A 19,012-nucleotide genomic window follows, 5' to 3' on the forward strand; every position below is an offset into this window, starting at 1 on the left:
CCCTGAAGAAACCACACACACACACAGAAGGGAGGACTAGTAACAACAAATAAAGGAGATAAAACTGAATTCTAAGAATTACTCAACCCAAAAGAACAAAGAAAAAGAGAGAAAAAGGGAATCAAGAACAGATGAGACAAAGAAAACAAATAATAAGTTGGCTGATTTAAACCTAATCATATCAATGGTTTCATTAAAAATAAAAATGGTCTGGAGCAGGCCTGGTGGCATAGTGGTTAAGTTCAGGCACTGCACTTCGGCAGCCTGGGATTTGCAGGTTCAGATCCTGGGTGCACACCTACACACCACTCATCAAGCCATGCTGGGGTGGCGTCCCACATACAAAATAGAGGAAGATTGGGACAGATGTTAGCTCAGGGACAATCTTCCTGAAGCAAAAAGAGGAAGATTGGCAGCAGATGTTAGCTCAGGGACAATCTGCCTCACCAAAAAAACAAAACAAAAAAACAAAAAACAAAAAAACAAAAAAAAAAGAAAAGAAAAAGAAAGGTCTAAACACCCCCCAAAAAGACAGCAAGTCAGATTGGATAAAAAAAAGAAAGAGCTAACTATAGCATGTATAGTTTATAACCTATAAGAAATACATTTTAAATATAAAGAGACAAGTAGATTAAAAGTAAAAGGATAAAAAATGATACACCATGCTAATAAACTAATCAAAAGAAAGCTGGAGCAGCTACATTAATATCAGACAAAGAACATTTCAGAACAAAGAATATTACATAAATGAATTCATTTATAATGATAAAATGGTCAGTACATCACAAAGCTTTAACATTCTAAATGTTTACGCTCTTAATAACAATGCTTAAATACACTAAGCAAAAACTGAGAGAACTACAAGGAGAAACAGACAAATGCATAACTATAGTCTCTCCGTCATCAACAGCACAAGTAGACAGAAAACCAGTAAGGAGATTTAAGACTTGAACAACGGCATCAACCAATTTGATCTAATTGACACTCTACCCCAAAGCAACAGAACACATTTTTTTTCCCCAAAAGCACACAGAATACTTACCAAGATAGGCCATATTCTGGGCTAAAAAAACGTCTAAAATTTCAAGATTCAAGTCATTCAAAGCATGTTCTCTAACCATATTGAAGAAATGGCTTAGAAGGAAATTACAGGTCTAAGTGCTTAGAAAATTAATGTCCTAAGTTCAAATCAATGACATAAGCTTCCACCTTAAGAAACTAGAAAAGTAAGAACAGAGAAATCCCAAAGCAAGCAGAAAGGAAAAAATAAAAATAAGAGCAGAAGTCACTGAAATTCTTAGAAAACAGAAAAATATAGAAAAATCAATGAAACCAAAAGATGGTTCTTTGAGAATATCAATAAAATTGATAAACCTCAAACCAAATTGATCAGGGTAAAAAGACAAGACACAAATTACCAATGTTAGGAATGAGTGAGGGGAGAGGCATCACTGCATATCCTACATATATTAAAAGGATAATAATATTATCAACAAGTTTATGCCAACAAATCTGAAAACTAGATGAAATGGATAAATTCCTTGAAAGACACAAATTACTAAAGTTCATTCAAGAAGAAAGAGATAATCCCGTATTAATGAAATTGTATGCTAAATTAAAAACCAAAGAAAATTTCAGGCCCAGATAGTTTTATTGGTAAATTCTACCAAGCATTTAAGGAATAAATAATATCAATTCTGTACAAACTCTTCCAGAAAACTTAAGCGGAAGAAACACTTCTCAAATCATTCTATGAGGCAAGAATTACCCTGATACCAAAACTAGACAAAGACATCATAAGAAAAGAAAACTAAAAGCTAATATCAACCATGAATAGAGACATGCTCAACAAATTACCAGCAAATTGAATCCAGCAGCACATAAAAAAGGATAATACATCATGACCAAGTGGAATTTATTCTGGAAATGCAAAGCTGATTCAACATTTTTAAATCAATGTAATTTACCACATCAACAGACTAAAGAAGAAAAAAATATGATCATTTCAATTGATGCAGAAAAAGCCTGTGACAAAATTTGACACCCACTATAAAAACTCTTAGCAAACTAGGAATTAAAGGGAATTTTCTTAATTTGATAAAGGGTGTCTACAAAAATACCGTCAGCTAACATCATACTTAGCTGTGAAAGACTACATTCTGACCAGAGATATATGGACCAATGATAAATAAGCATGTGAAAGGATGATCAACAATCATTAATCATTAGGGAAACGCACATTAAAAACAAGAGATATCACTATTAGAATGGCCAAAACCACCACCACCACAACCTGATAATAACTAACAAGTATGGTTAGGATGTGGAGCAACTAGAATTCTCATACGTTGCCAGTGGGAATGCAAAATGGTAGACACTTTAGGAAACTGTTTGGCAGTCTTCTAAAATTATATACTTATCATATGACTCAGAAATCCTACTCGTAGGTATTTACCCAAGAGAAATGAAACATATGTTCATACAAAAACCTCTGTGAAACTGTTTATAGCATTATTTGTATTTGCTAAAAACTTCAAACAATCTAAATAATTTATCCTTCAAATGGTGAATGGATAAACAAACCATAATGTGTCCATGCAATGGAATAATACTCTGCAATAAAAAAGGAACACATGTAACATCACAAATGAATCTCAAATGCAGTATGCTAAGTGAAAGAAGCTGGATGGAGAAGGCTATACACTGTCTAATTCCATTTATATGACATTCTAGAAAAGGCAAAACTAACGGAACAAAAAGATCGGGAGTTGCCAGGGGCTGGGGTGGGGAGAGGAAGTGACAACAGAGGGGCAGGGGGGAGTTCTAGAGGGTGGTGGAGCTGCTCATGGTTACACAATGATAATCTTTCATCAAAACTTGCAGAGCTGTACACTAAAAAGGGTGAATTTTACTGAATATAAATTCTACCTTCTTACTGTATATAAATTAATCAAAAGAAAACAAAAATTAAGCACCTGATATGTATCATGGCCAGAAAACAGAGCGATGAACCTGAAAATATAGTCCCTGCCCTTAAGGAGTGTGGGGATAAATAATAACAGCAATAAGCATTATCATTAATAGTAGCTAACACTAGAAAGGATTACTACACAGCACACATTGTTCTAAGTACTTCACATATGTAACTCAGGGGATCCTTATCACCCTATGAGGGACAGGGAGTATTTTTAGTGCCATTTTACAGAAATTAAGCCAAAGAGAGGTTGAGTGACTGCTCAAGGTCACACAGCAAGCAAGTAGAGAGCCCAGATGCAAAGCCAGGCAGTCTGGCTCTCATCTCAGTACTTTGAAATTCCTGCCTCCACTTATTAAGAAAAATAAGTCACCCCAAGTTATAAGGCCAGTAGTGGCAAAATAAAATTTAATAATATAATATTAAATCTTCTAATTCTGTCTCCCTTCTGTAAGCTCCTCTTTCTGCTGAAGCTTCCTGTTTGTCTTTCCGTCTGAGGAAGAACCTACATTATCCAGCTGCAGCTCCCTGCTCAGGTTTCCCCAAAGGACCCGAAAGGACCTGACAGGGAGACAACACGGCACCCCTGGGGCAGGAGGGAGGGGGAGAAGAGAACCGACACCCATGGGGATTTGGAGGTGGGACCACCACAGTTCTCTCCTTCCTTCAAGATGGCAAGCGGCAAGTTCCTTGTTTATATAACCATATTATCTACAATTCAAAAAGAAAACACTTGAGAAACTTCTGGCAAAACCAAAGGATGAAAAAGGGGAAACAGAGTGAGGGCTGGGTGGCATGGGCCTCCTGAGGTGCTGGTGGAGGTGATGGCGTGCAGGCGTGCTCACTTTAGGGTGAGTCATAGAGTTGTATGCTCATTTACGTACTTTTCTATACCTATACTTCAATATAACAAAAATTTAAAAAAATTAATTGTACAAGGGGGAATTATGAAGAAAAAACAGATCTAATTGGCCATGGCTTCACTAATATACAAGACTAGATTATAAATTTTAATATCCACAGATGTTTAAAAACCAGTCTTGGATTTCACACCAATGTTCTGGAATTAGAAAGCAGTTTCACATACTGGTGTTCTAAAGTAAGACATAAGGTGTTTTACCCTAAAAAGAAAGATCTCTAGGAAGGAACTCTGAGTGCTCCGAAGAACGTATAATTTCTTCCTCTTTCCCCCAAAGACAATGATATACAGTGCAAAGTACATAGAAATAATGCAACAACCAGAGCCCAGGCACAAGCAGTTATTTGGCCTTTTCAGGGCAAATGGAACAGAAGTGTTGAAAGGGGGGCTGCCTCTTCTCTAGACAGCACAACGCCAAATTGCACTCTTAGCAAAGAGGAAAGGATCAGTGTGTCAGATCCTGAACTTGAGTTGATTTTGTTTTCTGTCCCAAAGAAAAGCAGTCAGCGTGGCAACCACAATTCTACCTTTCATTTTCCATGAAGGGTATTCAGCTAGTCAGTCCAGTGAATCTTAATCCTGGATGCACATTAGAATCACCTGGGGGTGATTTTAAACCATTCTGATTTAGAGTCTAGGTTGGAGAACTTTTAAGTTCCTCGCCTGACTGATTCTAATGTGCGCCCAGGGTTGAATACTAATGTTAGCTATTATTGGACCATCCTCCACTTTCCGTCCTTCCCTTACTGTCAATGTTTGTGTTCCTAAACCTTAGCTAATTAAATTATGACTATTCTAATTTATAGGGTTCTTTACTGTTCTGGTACTAATTATTAGCATCTCTTCATAAAAAGCAAGCAAGCCTCACAATTCTCAGGAAAACTAACATTTGCATCTAAGACAGGGAAGGTTGGTGAAAATAGGGAAGAAAAAAATTAAGATGGACAAGTGCTGGTGGCAAGACAAGCAGTTGACATTACAGGGAAGGGACATCAAACTCCTGTGAAGCTAATTCGGATTGTAAAAAACAGCTCCATGGAACCAGTGACTGGTCAATAATATAAGTGATCTCGAATATGGACAATCAAGGCTACTTCTCCCTTAATACTATCCCCGTTTTGCTTGGTAAACAGGCTTCAGAGAAAGATAAAGGGGCTTTTCAAAGAGCAGGGATGCATTTCAATACTTAGGCCTTCTCCACACACTGGAGTCTCACATAGATGTAATGTGTCAGTTACACGGTATCCTAGCAACATCTCTCACAAAGAGAGAGTATGTGATGCCAAGCAGAGCTCAGCTTAATGTCCAAATGTAAGTCATGAGGTGGCCTCACATTGGGGAAACATGCTCAAATAAAGGTTGCATGAGGAAAGAGTGTGCCAGCACTGGGTTTCTGTCGGCCCTACTAAAGAAGGGAGGCGGGCAGGAGGCGGTTCTCACTCCCAAGTTTCACCCACTTACTTGTTTTTCACTCCTGAAGCTTCAGTGTAACCATGGCTCCATACAGCTGGGGCTCCAGATGCATCTCCTGCTGAAGGCTGATCAATCTTGAAACAGCGGATATTACTAATGAGAGAAATAGAGGGGACAGGACTCATTAAAACCAAACGTGGGAATTGCTACTTTTATCTGAGAAATGAAAAACACCTGCTAAGCATTCTATACTTACCATTTCTTACTGTGTTTAATGTGTCTGAAATATTTATCAGCAACAAGAACTAGCTACTCATCATAATGAAAACAAAGGGGTACATGCATAGCGCATGAAAATTAGTTTTTATCAGCATCGAATGGTGATTATTAGAGCCTTTCACACACATTGCATTAGATGGCTGCTCTCTCCTTGGCACGAGAAAAGAAAACTTAACTATTAAGTTAGGGGTATTCTTAGAACACGAAAACCCAGATTTGAAAAGAACGAAACTTAAGCCACAATTATATTATATTTGGGAGATGTGAGAGAATTCTGCAACATTCATCCTCAAATCCAATTTCTGCCCACCTCACCCCCTCAAACATTTCACAGATATTACTGAGGACTTGCCATCCCGAAGCTTCCAATTCTTTCCTCACACAACTCTCCACGCTAAGACAAACGACATAAAGTTACAAAGTAAGTGACGGGCATTTCAATAAGTTGCACGTTAACTATGCATATTTAACTGGGAGACAAGTCCTTATCTCACCTCGGCCCCCAAATACCATAATTGATCCAACAGGACCCAAAACAGAACATGAAAATGGTAAACTTTCCAATGGGTTTTATTATAAACCAGCCTACTAGAAAGCACTCAATACCCCCAAACAGGAAGTCACACAGATGTGAAGCAGGTTTTTAAAAAGGCTGGCTACCACATGGTGAAATAAATCCTGCTTACTTGTAAATTGCCACTAGTTTTTCCCCTATTACTAAAATAAGAGAAAGAGCATATGCGTAATCTCTTAACTTAGAACAACACCTAAACACTATTGTCACGGATCTAAGAACTTAAATTATCTGTCGGCATTCATTAATTCCGAAATATAACAAATACTAAATACCCTTCCTAAGAACCATTTGACTGTAAGAAGTAAATCAATTCCTCATATTATACACTTTGATTCTAGAAATAGCTGGTGGCAATTTCTGTGAAATTTAAGAATATTTTGTTAAAGCAGTTTCTACTCTCAGTTATCAGCAAACACTCACTTTTCTCTTTACCCTAAAAACTGGAAAAATATAAAAATCATAGATGGTACCAATAGAAAACCCCCAAATCAAATTAATACCTCATTTTACAGCAGGGCTATATATCCTCTTTTCAAAGTTTTCAATCCTACCAATAAAAGAGGGGCATTAAAAAAGAAAGTCCACCATTATTTGCTTTCCATATGACCTGGTACCAAATTTTATCCATGTACAATGGTAAACAATGCAACAGGTTTCTCAAGGCATACCTTAAGGCTCTCACTACATCTTGGCAGGCTTTCTGAATTCTAGAGAAAAACTGAAGGCCCACTTCTAAAGACATTTATGCTTTTTACAGAACACAGAGCCTTCAACGAAATAACTCCACTTTCTAGCCTGACTATTAAAGAAAAACATAATCCTTAAACTCTTTCATAATCCTTCCTGGTGAAGAAGCAGTTTCCCCCTCTCTGCCTAGCTGAATACAGTGTGGCTGAGCAGCTGTCTGAAGTGGCCTGAATGCTGACTCTTGTACATCTTTAAACGTGTCTGAGAGACTGGGAGCTGGAGCTCAGTCACACAGAAGAGTCACCATACGCACTTATCCTGGCTCCCGTAGAACAAAGAGGCCAGCCCTCCAGGAGCGCAAGTAACACATTAGCTATGGGAACTCCTCCCAGTTACTAAGACGCCACAACCTTGTGGAAACTAAACAGAAGATAACATTTTGACATAAGAACATTACGATTTCATCGTCTGTCACTAACTTTTTTTTAAATCTGGGAGCACACACGTCCTTCACTGTAGCAGCTCAGGCCACTCCAGCAACACATGCTCACTGTAGAGCTTGAAGAAACAGATTTTCTCTTATGTATATGTAATTCCGGGGCCATTCTACATATGTGGTTTTGCACCTTTTTTCTAATTACATCATGAACATTCTCCTGTGTCATTTTATATTCATCATAAATATAATTAGAAATATCTTGATGACTATCTCTGTGCCTAAAATGAACACCATATTTCTGACTGTTTTTTAGAATAAACTTTTGCCACAGAAAACATTGGTCTAAGTATGTGCATCTTTTAAAAGCTTGATACGTAGGTCCACTAGCTCTTAAGAAAAGCTACATCTGTTCACAGTCCTCCAGCAGTACCAAATTTGAGGAAGAAAATGTTTTCATTTAAATATCTTCTTTGATATTTCCTTGATATACTAATAAGGTTGAACAGATCTTTTCAGGTAACTATTTATACTTCTTTTGTTAAATGTTAATGTCCTTCGCTTATTTCCTGGCTGAGTGAGTACTTTTCCTACCGCCTTTATAAAAACATTTTTTATTAAGAGCATTAATGCTTTTATTTTTCATATTTTTTGCTAATGTTTCTTCTTAGTTTGTCATTTGCCTTTTAGATTTACTCCTGATAGCTTTTAAAATAGGCATTTAAAACTTTTATGTATAAAAAGTATTTTTATATACAGACATAACAAACATCAAAACCCATCTATATATATTGATTTCTCTTCTTGTGATTTTTTTCTCCCCTTTTTTGGCCTAAAAAGTCCTTTCTGGCTTGTAAATATATTCACATGATTTCTTTTTACTTGAAAAAATTATTTCATCTTATAGATTTAACTCTTTAATTTAGCTGGAATTTATTTTGGTGTACAACAAGAATTCAACTTTTATTTTTCTCCAAACAGTTACTTCCATTTATTAACAAGTTTTGATATAATTTTTAATACAAAATTTCATATCATATTTGTAAAAATACTCAAAAGTTCCCTGTATAAAGATGAAACACATTTTGCAAATCCACGTACTCTTAATTCTGCAAAGTCCCTGAGAGGGTACGTGGGCCGCCCTCCTCATCTCAGAGAGAAAACCGAATCCGGGCTGACCGAGGGACGGGGCCAAGGCTTCACGTGCTGACAGACTGGAGAGCGCCTAGGTCCCCTGTGGCCTCCTAGGACACTCGACTAGGCAGTATTCTTCAGTTATATATCGAAATCAATATTCTCATTAAGTACTTAAAATGTCAACAAACAGGCACTAATCAGGCCAATTCCATCCGGGAATCACCTTAAGTGATTTTCAAATTTTGGTTTGCACTAAAGCCTAGGATAGTATCAACAGACCATTAATACCCCTCTTCTTTTCAAAATTCTACTCCTTTTTAGTTTTTTCTAAGATAATGGAAGGCAACTTTCAGCAACAGATATTACAACAGGATTTAAGTGTAGATGGCATACGCAATGATGAATGTGTGTCAATGTCCAAGACTGTCTTTAAGAGATACTGCAAAAAATTCTGAAAATTCAGAAAAGTTTAAAGAAGAAAATAAAGCCCATCAATAATGCTATTATCCAGAGAATAGCAGTATTTTAACATTTTGTTTTATAACCTTTCTGACATTTTCTAGGTGTGCACATGCACACAAACTTATTTTGCAAGAAGTGGGATTATACTATGCAAGTTCCTTGTAGACTTTCTTTTCACTTAACGTCATATGTAGAGAGCTTTCACGTTAGTAATATAACTACATCATTGTTTTTAATGTCTGTATAATATTCAACTGTGGAGCAAAATTTACTTAGTTTTATTGATACACATTTAGAGTTCTGTGATGAACATTCTTATAAGACATCTTTGCTAATGAAAAATGTCTACCTTTAATGTTTTACACAGTGAACTTCAACCTGTAATTCTCCAAACACCAAGACTGAGACGGCCTTGGTGAACTCCTTCCGGAAACAGGAAGAGAACTTGGCAGGTTCTAACTACTACACAATATGAGTTTTGTTTACATAATCTGAATTTTAGTCCCAAACTGTTAATTTCTCCACACTGTGCATCTCTTTCAAAATCCTTTCGTACATTTGCATTAAGCATCACACCATGTTATTAGTAATGAGATGTAAGCTTGTGTCTTGGTTGTTCGTTGCTCTCCCTGTGTCTTTATATCCCGTTTTCCTCTTTGTATTTATTATTCTCATTTTTTCTGGATATTTTTTCAGAAACTTTCTGAAAGGACATGTGAGTATCCAACTATTAAATTTTCTGGCCCTCCGTTTTGGTGAACTACAGACTCACAAATCACTCACTTCAAATGTGTGTAGATAAAGCTACTGAGTCAATGGATGCTTCGTATTTGGTGTAAGGATTTACTAGATTATAAATCCCACTGTCGGTGAACACTGATGGGGCTGCAGTGCTTCACAAAATACTTACTTCAGCAGTTCCAGGGTTTTGTGATCGAGGGTAAGTCGGGGGTTTCCAGTGAGGTCTAGTTCTTGCAGTTTTGAGGGCAAGTTTTCTGGTAAAGTGACTTCGCTTAGTTCATTACAGCTCAGGTCCACGCACTAAAGGAGCAAGTGGAAACAAGAAGAGACGGCCTGGAGAAGTTGTTCAGGTGGTTCTATGCCCCTGCTCGTTGCAGAGAATCAATCTGACCATTCACTATACTATGCCGGCCAAATGCAGAAAAATAAGTTTGTCTGCTACTCTGCCATAAACATTTAAAACAGATTTTGCTAAACGCAGTTAAAATTTTTACTTTCTTTGAATAACACAGAAATACATGCTCCTTACTGTCTTTATTTATATCTTTATCCTTTTGTTTATCTCTGCATTTAAAAATTAACTGAAAAATCTTAAGGATAAGCATCTGTTGTGGCCATGAGGTCATAATCACAACGTCAAAATGGAACAAACATTCAAAATCAGAAGATAATTCAAAAGAAGCTAAATAAGAAATTGGTAAAAGACTAGCGGGGGGTGTGCCTATTATATCCAAAAGAAAAAGGCATGAGTCGAACACGGATCCTGCCCTCCAGGCTCCAATACCTGGCCTCTGCAATAGCTCCTGCCTAGTCTCACCTGGGAAACCCACACAAAAAGGGTCAGCATATTAATTAGAACAAAAATTCTGTGTTATCTGTGAATGGGAATAATACCTCCTTTCTCACAAAACCAATGTAAGGCTTAAACAAGGTAAATCCTAAAATGTGGGGCTGCACTTCCGCTATGGGAGCAGGGAACCAGGGTAGAAGGAGGCTCACCCCGTGCGAGAGAGAACAAGAGAAACTGGCGATTTTTCTGGATAAAAGAATGTGTAACACACAAGTCAGCAGAATGGGGTGGAAAGCATTCAATTATCTGGCTTGAGCTGGACCTGGCCGTAATTTTTAAAGGATGCCTAAACAGTCTATTAAAAGTCCTAAGATGGTTTGAAAGGCAAATTGTACCCAAAAATTTCAGAATCTTAAAAGTGGATAAAATCATCTTTATTTGGAAAAATTCTGAAAGAATTTAAATCTCTTATGGATTGGGGAGGGGTAGAGATTGGGTAAAACGAACACCTATTATTTTTGGAGAAATATATTCTCAACTGACTTCAAATAATACAATCTTTCCACACAAACTGTTTCATTCCTTTGTTCCCAAACAGTAGCAATGATATAAAATCATATTGCAATTTTAAATAATTACTTATTATAAGAGCATTATAACCACATTACAAAAAGTTGGACAAAAAGGCTTAGGAAACTTACCCTTAAATTTAACACCCTAACACAACCAGTTAGCATTCTATTTTTTCTTGTAGCCTTATTATTATTAAAAAAATAATTTTTAAATCATAAATGTAGGTACAATTTCATTACATTTTACTTATTCTATATCTTCACTTTCATCATCTTTAATAACCTTAATACTTTGAGTAGAAGTGCAATAATTCACTTAACCTAAACAGTAATAATTGTGAAATGGTCATCTTCCTTTTGTTTTGTTTTTCCAACTATAAATAATGGTTGCATGAATAGTCAACTGGACTTTAATGAAAAAGTGATAACATAGTTGAATACTGGGCTACTCTGTCACATACATCAGCACGGATAAGACAACAACTGGACTAAAAACCATCTACTAGGTAATGATGAAACTATGAGCTTAAGGACTGACAGTGCGGCTAACTTAGAGCATAAGTAGTTGACAGAAACAAATTCAGAGGTCACAGCATGCATTATAGGGAAAGATTAAAGACATTTTAGAACACTACCGAATTTTATGAAACTGGCTAGTAATGTTTTTTAATGTTACCTAAAGATTTAAACTTTCAGAGTTCCGCAGATGTAATATTCTTTATTCCTTAAATTACCAAATTATAAAATGAGTTCGGTAGGGTAGCTACTTAGAAAGATAATGCTGGTGATGTTACGCCATGCAGATCTTCTTAGAGGTGGTGCTTATGCACTAGGCCCACCCAGGCCCATTTAGTCACCATGTCTTTAATTCGCTGCAGCAGCCACTTCCCTTCCATTTAGTTTCGTTATCCTGTTCCGAACAACATCATATTTCCCCTGGAGGACTACACTGCATCTTAACTTTGCTTTCAGTCTCTCTTCCCTCTGATCCACTCCCCACAATGCTGTCACAGGGTGATTTTCTGCTGTGGTTTATTTCATCCGGTCAAACTCCAGCTTCAGTCTTTCAGTAGCTCCCCACTGCCCTTCAATCTGCCACCAAACTCCTTGATAGGTCAAATAAGGCCCTTCGTCCCCACCTTTCACCACCTGCTTCCTCACACTCTGTATTCAGCTATGTCAAAGTTAATTCTAGTTCCTGCATGTGTCATGTTCTCATTTGTCTGTGCCTTTGCACATATTATTCTCTGTGACTGGCACTCTTCAAGCTATCCTTGCCTTTTACCTGGTAAAATCTGCCTTATTCTTTTAATACTCAATTCAATGCCAACTCCTGTTTCAATTAGATATCCCTTGTTATAAATACCTGCTTATTTATTTCTTCCACTCGATTATGGCCTCCTGGAGAAAGGGATTGCTTCTTCTCGTCCTATATCCTAAGTGCAGTGCATTGCAAGGAGTAGATGCTCAACAAACGTTTTCATTGAAAGTATGAACAAACAACAAACCAATTGCCTAGCACTTGGTAGACAATTATTTGTTGAATGAATAAATGAAGGCATCTTACAAGAAGGTCTTTCAGTAATTAAATCTGCTAGGATGAGAACTGAGATACATATGCGTAGGTTAAATCCAGTCTAGAGTAAGTAGCATTGCAATCTAATTCTGATACGTCTTAAATGTGATTGTTTATTTCTGCATGAGAAGGCAACTATTTTCTTTAATGGTAGATAAGCAGAGAAACACGCTTTTATAGATCTGCACATCAAAGGAGGTTTGTTCATAAAAATTATAGGATGTTGGTACTTGGTGCCAAGTTACTGGCGTTAACATAGATTTGCTCTACTTGTAAGTATTATTTCCTACCCTTTTAATAGTCCTCAACACTTGTTGGCTGAAAAATTGTAATATCCACCACTAAGAAAACAGAAAATTTTGGGGTGAGACTGGAGAAAAAAACAGTACCAACATATTCTCTCTATATTGTTTCAGATATGTATCTCTGTTTTAATGCATTAAAATTCTGTTGAAAATACATTGTTAAATAGAATGTCAAATCTGGCTATAACATGACTAACAGAAAAGTTACCTTTCCCTCTTTCAGGCCCATTCTAGGATATAGCAAAGAAAAATTACTTTGCTATATTCACAATTCTGGTAAGAATACTCAAAACAGAATTATCCAAACCTCAGAAAAAGTGAGATAACTCATAGTTGAGAAGGAACTCATGATTTAGAGGGAAACACTGTCAATAAATTTAGATAAAAGCATAGAAAAATAGTCAGTGTATCTTAAAGAAAAAGAAATTCAATCACATATATAGTTTAAGTAAAGCTCCAATATCTTTATTATGATGTTTTCCTCAGAAAACATTACTAATGGGCATATCAACTTTCATAGCAGTGTGTTATATATTATCTGCCAAATACTTGCCTGTACTGCCCTGAAATAGCAACCCAACCTGCTAGCTCTGAGATCCCGCAACCCTGTGCTCCATCCTTCTCCTGACCACAGCTAGTCCACCATCTCAATTGTGCTCCCAACAGCTCTGACAGTTCCAAAAACGGGGCTCCCAATCACCTTTCACATTTCCTTGCCCTCACAAGGTAAAAGCTGGTGAGGTCTAACATGCTTCCCCCACTGAATAGAGTCACTCATTTTAATTTTGAATCCATAAGAAGCAAATAAATCCAAGTATTCATTCAAAAGAACACTTATTTAATACCTATAAAGTGGCAGATAGTAAGCCAGATATTAGGGATCTACAGAGATGGCAGACACAGTCCTCACTAGGAAGAACTCCCAGACTAGAAGGGGAAATAAACAATACTAACTCCAGCTGCTGTGATCAACAACACATCCAAGTGTGCACAGTTGTGCCGGCAAAGGGGCACCTACTAAGACCTCAGAGAAGGCTTTCCAGGAGGGGATTTTTGTAAAGAATCAAAGTTAAAGATAACAAGGCAGATGAGAACAGGAGGCCACCTAGGGAGAGCTAACAGCATGTGCACCAGGCAGGAGATGAGAACAATGCATGGCGCATCAGGAACAAACCATGAGTGGTTGGTGTGGCTGGAGACGGATGGGCCTGAGAGCAGAAGATGGGGGTAGAGAGGCAGGTAGAGACTAAATGGAGAACTAAAGATTATGTGTCATGTGGAAGTAATCTGTACTACCTCTTCCCTCTCTTATAGTTATATAGGAACCAGAATATTTTAACTTCTTAGTAAAATAAATATACACATATGTATTATTTCTCATTATCTAACTTCTAGTCAAATTCTCTTATAACACTTAAACTACTATATAATCCTAATGTTGTAAAAGGCTGTGATCATTATTGTAGGAGGTTCATACATCTAAGTAAATTTATTAACTAAGTGAGCTAGTCTGAACCTTCTACCTCAAACACAGACCTCAAAGCCAAAGTTCTATTTTTTATATAAAATCATATTTGTCTATAATTATTTAGAAATGTATACTGTTTAAACCTCTCCACCTTTCAGGCAGTTGTAAAAGGAGACCTTTAATCTTGTATAAAGCCTTCCTTTTAAATTTACATACACTATCTGTGATTTTTCTCAACTGGATTTCACATTTAGGAAACCTTACTGGCTTTGATAAAACAATTTGATAAAAATGACAATCAGGGTAAAAATTTCTTCTAAAAAATCCTCATTTCACCAAATTGTATTCTATTCCTCCAAACAGTGAATTCTCTTAAACACTAACACTACATTATTTGCAAAATTTGACTTTAAGAAAATGTACCCTATATAAACTGAGCAATTCCTTTACATCATCACTTCCTAAAACGGGTTATGTGTACCACTGGGGGGGACAAAGTCACAGCACACCTGGCCCACGCTTCCGGGGGCTTCAGTTTTACTCAAAGATTATTGAGAGGACGAGTTTTTATTTTTACCTTAAAACTAACAAAAATGGTAAAAAGTAGAACACAAAATTAGCATGTAATTTTAGTTGAAAAGGAGCTTCAAAGAAGTTTGCCGGTGATTCCAGGTGGTATCCCAGATGTCGGGGAGTATGAGCTCACTTCTCTTTACCCTTAGGGACAGAAGAGTTTGAAGAGCACGACGGTGACCACTTCACAGCCTAGTCCTTTGTGGGCTCATGGTCACAAGTACTCCTTTCTCCAGGAGCATCTCTAAACAGACTTTAAATATGCATGAGCTCCCAGAGGACCAGTCATTTACCTGTATGGATACATAACCCACTTCATAAAACGCATGCATAATTTTGTTGGCGAGGATATGGCTCTGAAGCTAAAAAGATCTGCTGAAATAATTTTTTAAACTAGAGTTAAAAAACCAAAGTATTCTGAGTTAATTCAGTATATCAATTTTGAAAGAGAGAGAGCATGAAGTCCTAGCTTCCTACTAGTCCGTTGCTAGAGAGGCAGGGAGAAAAGTGGCTTTAATAGCCACCTCCTGGTAGACACTGCCTCATTCTTCTTTCCTTAGCCCTTGTATGGAACCCTGTCCCAAAGAGGAGTGGACACCAGATTCCTAAACTATCAGAAAACTTCCCCAGGAACTTTTACTTAGATTCCAGAATCATAACAATGACTGCTCCTGGTTTCTGGTTTTGGATATGTGGTACAGACGCCTAGATGACCTTCTAAGTCTACTAGGTCAACTACTCCACCCAAATGACACCTAACTGGTCTCTGCTCTGTTTTCACTTCCTTTATCCTACTTTCCAAAGAATTAATCTCTTTTCTTTCATCCATTCTGACCCCGAGATTTCCCCATTTCTGTGTGTCTTTATGACTGAGCTGTTCTCTCTCTCTCTCATCTCACTTTAGAAACAGGGCTTGATTCCAAAGGATATTCAACTTCCTGTAGCCATTGTTCTCGAAAGTGTGGCATATTAAAAATACTTCATACACCATTTCCCAGTGAAAATAACACAGATCCTAGAGATGAGTTCACTCAACTTATCCACATAGTTTATTACTGGATAGGACAAATGTGAAAATAATCTTCTGAAGAGAAGTTAAATACTTTAAAAGATGCTGTTCACCCAGTAGTTAGAATCAAGACACCACAGAACACAAAAAATTTGACAAAAAAGTTGCTGACAGGGTGTTTAAATTACTGACTTCATTCACCATATTTGTCAAACATTTATTTCACCTGCCTAAACCATACTTCAGAAAAGGTTAGAATAAGTCAATTAGAAGTTACTCAACTAAAAGCTTGGGTTTTGTTGCAAAACTCCTACATTATCGATATGACTATTGTGTGGTTCCTTAGAAGGTTCTCTGAGTAAGGGGAACTGAGTGCCATATCCATGGCCACCTTTACTTTTTGGGTTCATCAGCCACTAGTAGCCTAAGTGCAGACTTCGGCCCAGGACCAGCAAGCCCAGTCTGGCTTATGTGGTGACTCTGGGATCATGTCTTCCTTTCTAGGTGAGAGCTGATCGACATCCACAAGGAAGACTGTCTATCTTACAACCAGAACAAAATATGACCTGCTCCAGGAATACTGGACTGGTGGTAGGGGTCTGGATTAATTTGAAAGTGCTAAACAAAGGTGAAGACAATAATACCAAGGAACAAAAGTACTATGACTTTGGGTCCTCTTGGGCTCACCAGAAAACTCTGAAAGATATAATTTTTTCCTACTAACAACTTATATGACCTTCCTGCCCAAGTACAGAAGTTGATGCCCAATGATCACTTTAACAGACCTCATTGAACGTACCAAAATGAAAAGAGACCAGATCTAAATTTTATCCATGATTAGAGGGTGCCTATAGTTTGTTTTAGAAGTATGTGAATAATGGCTTAATTTTTCAAGTTTTTTAAAAAAATACACTTAAGCATATATAACTTAGTAAGGGGACTTGTTTACTCTTTTTTCTTTTTTTGAAGAAGATTAGCCCTGAGCTAACATCTGCTGCCAATCCTTCTCTTTTTGCTGAGGAAGATTGGCCCTGAGCTAACATCCATGCCCATCTTCCTCTACTTTACAGGTGGGATGCCTGCCACAGCATAGCTTGCCAAGCGGTGCCATGTCTGCACCTGGTATCGGAACCAGTGAACCCCGAGCCCCCGAGAAGCGGAGCGTGTGAACTTAACCGCTGCGCCACCGGGCTGGCCCTGTTTACTCTTTTAAATAACTGGTTTTAAAGCTTTGGTAACAAATGGTGAATAAGCACTTTCCTTTAATGTCTTAGAAGATGAGACTGCATGGAGAGAACTGGCTAGTTAAAATACACCAGGATCTTAACTCTCTTTAAATTATGTTATCTGCTAGGTTTTTATAATTGCAATGACCTTAATACCTTTATGAAATACTTTACAATTACAATTATTTTCAAGAAGCAATATGAATATAATCTAGTGTTATTAGCTCAATAATAAAATTTTAATATAGGCTGAAGTATTTCAACTTAGGAAAAATATTATTTCTTTTACATTAAAAACATGCCGTAGGGCTCAGTTTTCAGTGAAGACTCTCATGGGTATTTTATTATTTGAGATGCAGCAACTATTTTTAATAGGAATTTTCTTCTGGATGGTTTAAATGTGCATAAGTACTTATACTGCAACTTAAAATAGTCTCATAAGAAAGAACACTAAAATATCAATTTAGAGTTCTAAAATGATATAACTGCTACTTTTTCAATAACACTATCTGCCTAGGGCTGCAAAATTTATACTTTTGTACATAAAGATACTTGATATTGCTCACCTCCTCCAAAAAAAACCCCCAACAACAAAATCTCTATCTATTTGGTAATGGAAGAGCTGGATCGGAAAGACTGGACATTTGTTAACGTAAGGAAAAAGCTATAGACATATCAGCTGGGATAAAAAAAAAAAAATCAAAGAACAAAAGAAGGATAAACAATTTAAAAAGCAATTCCAGAAGCAAAATTTGAAATGGAGCTGTAAAGCCGGGTACAGAGAGAAGACAAGACAGGAAGGAATTAAACAACAATAGAAGGCACCAATTTTAGAATCCAGGAATCCAAGCAAGGGTCTAGGAGAAGATTTGCTTTCATAGAGTAAGATTCGTATTTTGCAAAATCTAGTCAAAACCTGAAAAGTTTAAACATCTATCTGTAGCTGCGTTTTAAATTAGAGACTTAAAAAAAAACCCAACACACCAATCTACAACTAAGAGTTATATAACATTAAAAGACAGGTACAGAAAGCAAAATGAGCGAATGGGAGGTTAACGTTGAGACTCCTCTCTCCCTGTGCTGGTGTAGCATTGTGCATGGTGCACAGAGACCAGCTTAACAAACTCCTGTGAAAGATCCCACAGCACAGCCCCCTTGTCCGGTCATGGGCAGAGGAGGAGCCCCCTGGAAAGCTTAGCTGCCAACATCATTCCTGTGCTGGAGGCAAAGATTTGCTTAAGAAATTGCCTGGATTTTGTTGATCACCAGCCAAAACAGTTGCTCCATATAATCGACATCACAGCTGAACCATATCTAGGACTTGTATTAATTATAGCTAACACTTATGGAGTTCTCCGATTTCAAAAGCTTTAGATGTATTATTTCATTTCAGCCTCACTGCAGGACTGTAAAGGAAGCGCTCTTTATCCTTTCTCTCCTTTTACATATGAGGAAACTGGGCAATTCAGCAATTTTAGCCAGGATCCACCTCTAGGTCTGTCTCCCTTCAGAGTCCTGCCTCTTGACCACTGTGGAAGGTACTACATAGAAAGTAAAAGCAAAATGTTTCTGCTAATTTAAAGTAAATGTTCTAAAATGCCACGGTGATGTATCAGACGGTAATGCACTCAAAGTAAAGTATTTCATGGCTTAAGGCGCACACACACACACAAACACACTTATAAATGGCTTGTACACGCATCAACCATATGAATTAATAAAAACTGCTGTGATGAAAAATTATGCATGCTATTTAAAGGGTCTTCAAATGTTTCTATAATTTTTTAATCTGATACATAAAGTTTATACCAGAAAGTACCTGAAAAGTGAAAAATGACCAAGTAGGATGACTTGTTCCTTTTTAGGAT

General features: G+C 37.2%; 1 protein-coding gene across 1 annotated transcript in view; it reads right to left on the minus strand.

Moving 5' to 3' along the window:
* The window catches only part of PHLPP1 (PH domain and leucine rich repeat protein phosphatase 1), a 218,487-nt gene that overhangs the window by 9,904 nt on the left and 189,571 nt on the right, over positions 1-19,012 (minus strand). The window contains exons 13-14 of the mRNA XM_014843764.3: positions 9,795-9,925; positions 5,355-5,459 (exon numbers count right to left, since the gene is read on the minus strand). Of these exons, the coding sequence (XP_014699250.3) occupies positions 5,355-5,459; positions 9,795-9,925 (236 nt within the window). The remainder of the gene's footprint in view (positions 1-5,354; positions 5,460-9,794; positions 9,926-19,012) is intronic.

Source organism: Equus asinus, chromosome 7 (assembly GCF_041296235.1).
Source record: "Equus asinus isolate D_3611 breed Donkey chromosome 7, EquAss-T2T_v2, whole genome shotgun sequence".
Lineage (NCBI taxonomy): Eukaryota > Metazoa > Chordata > Mammalia > Perissodactyla > Equidae > Equus > Equus asinus.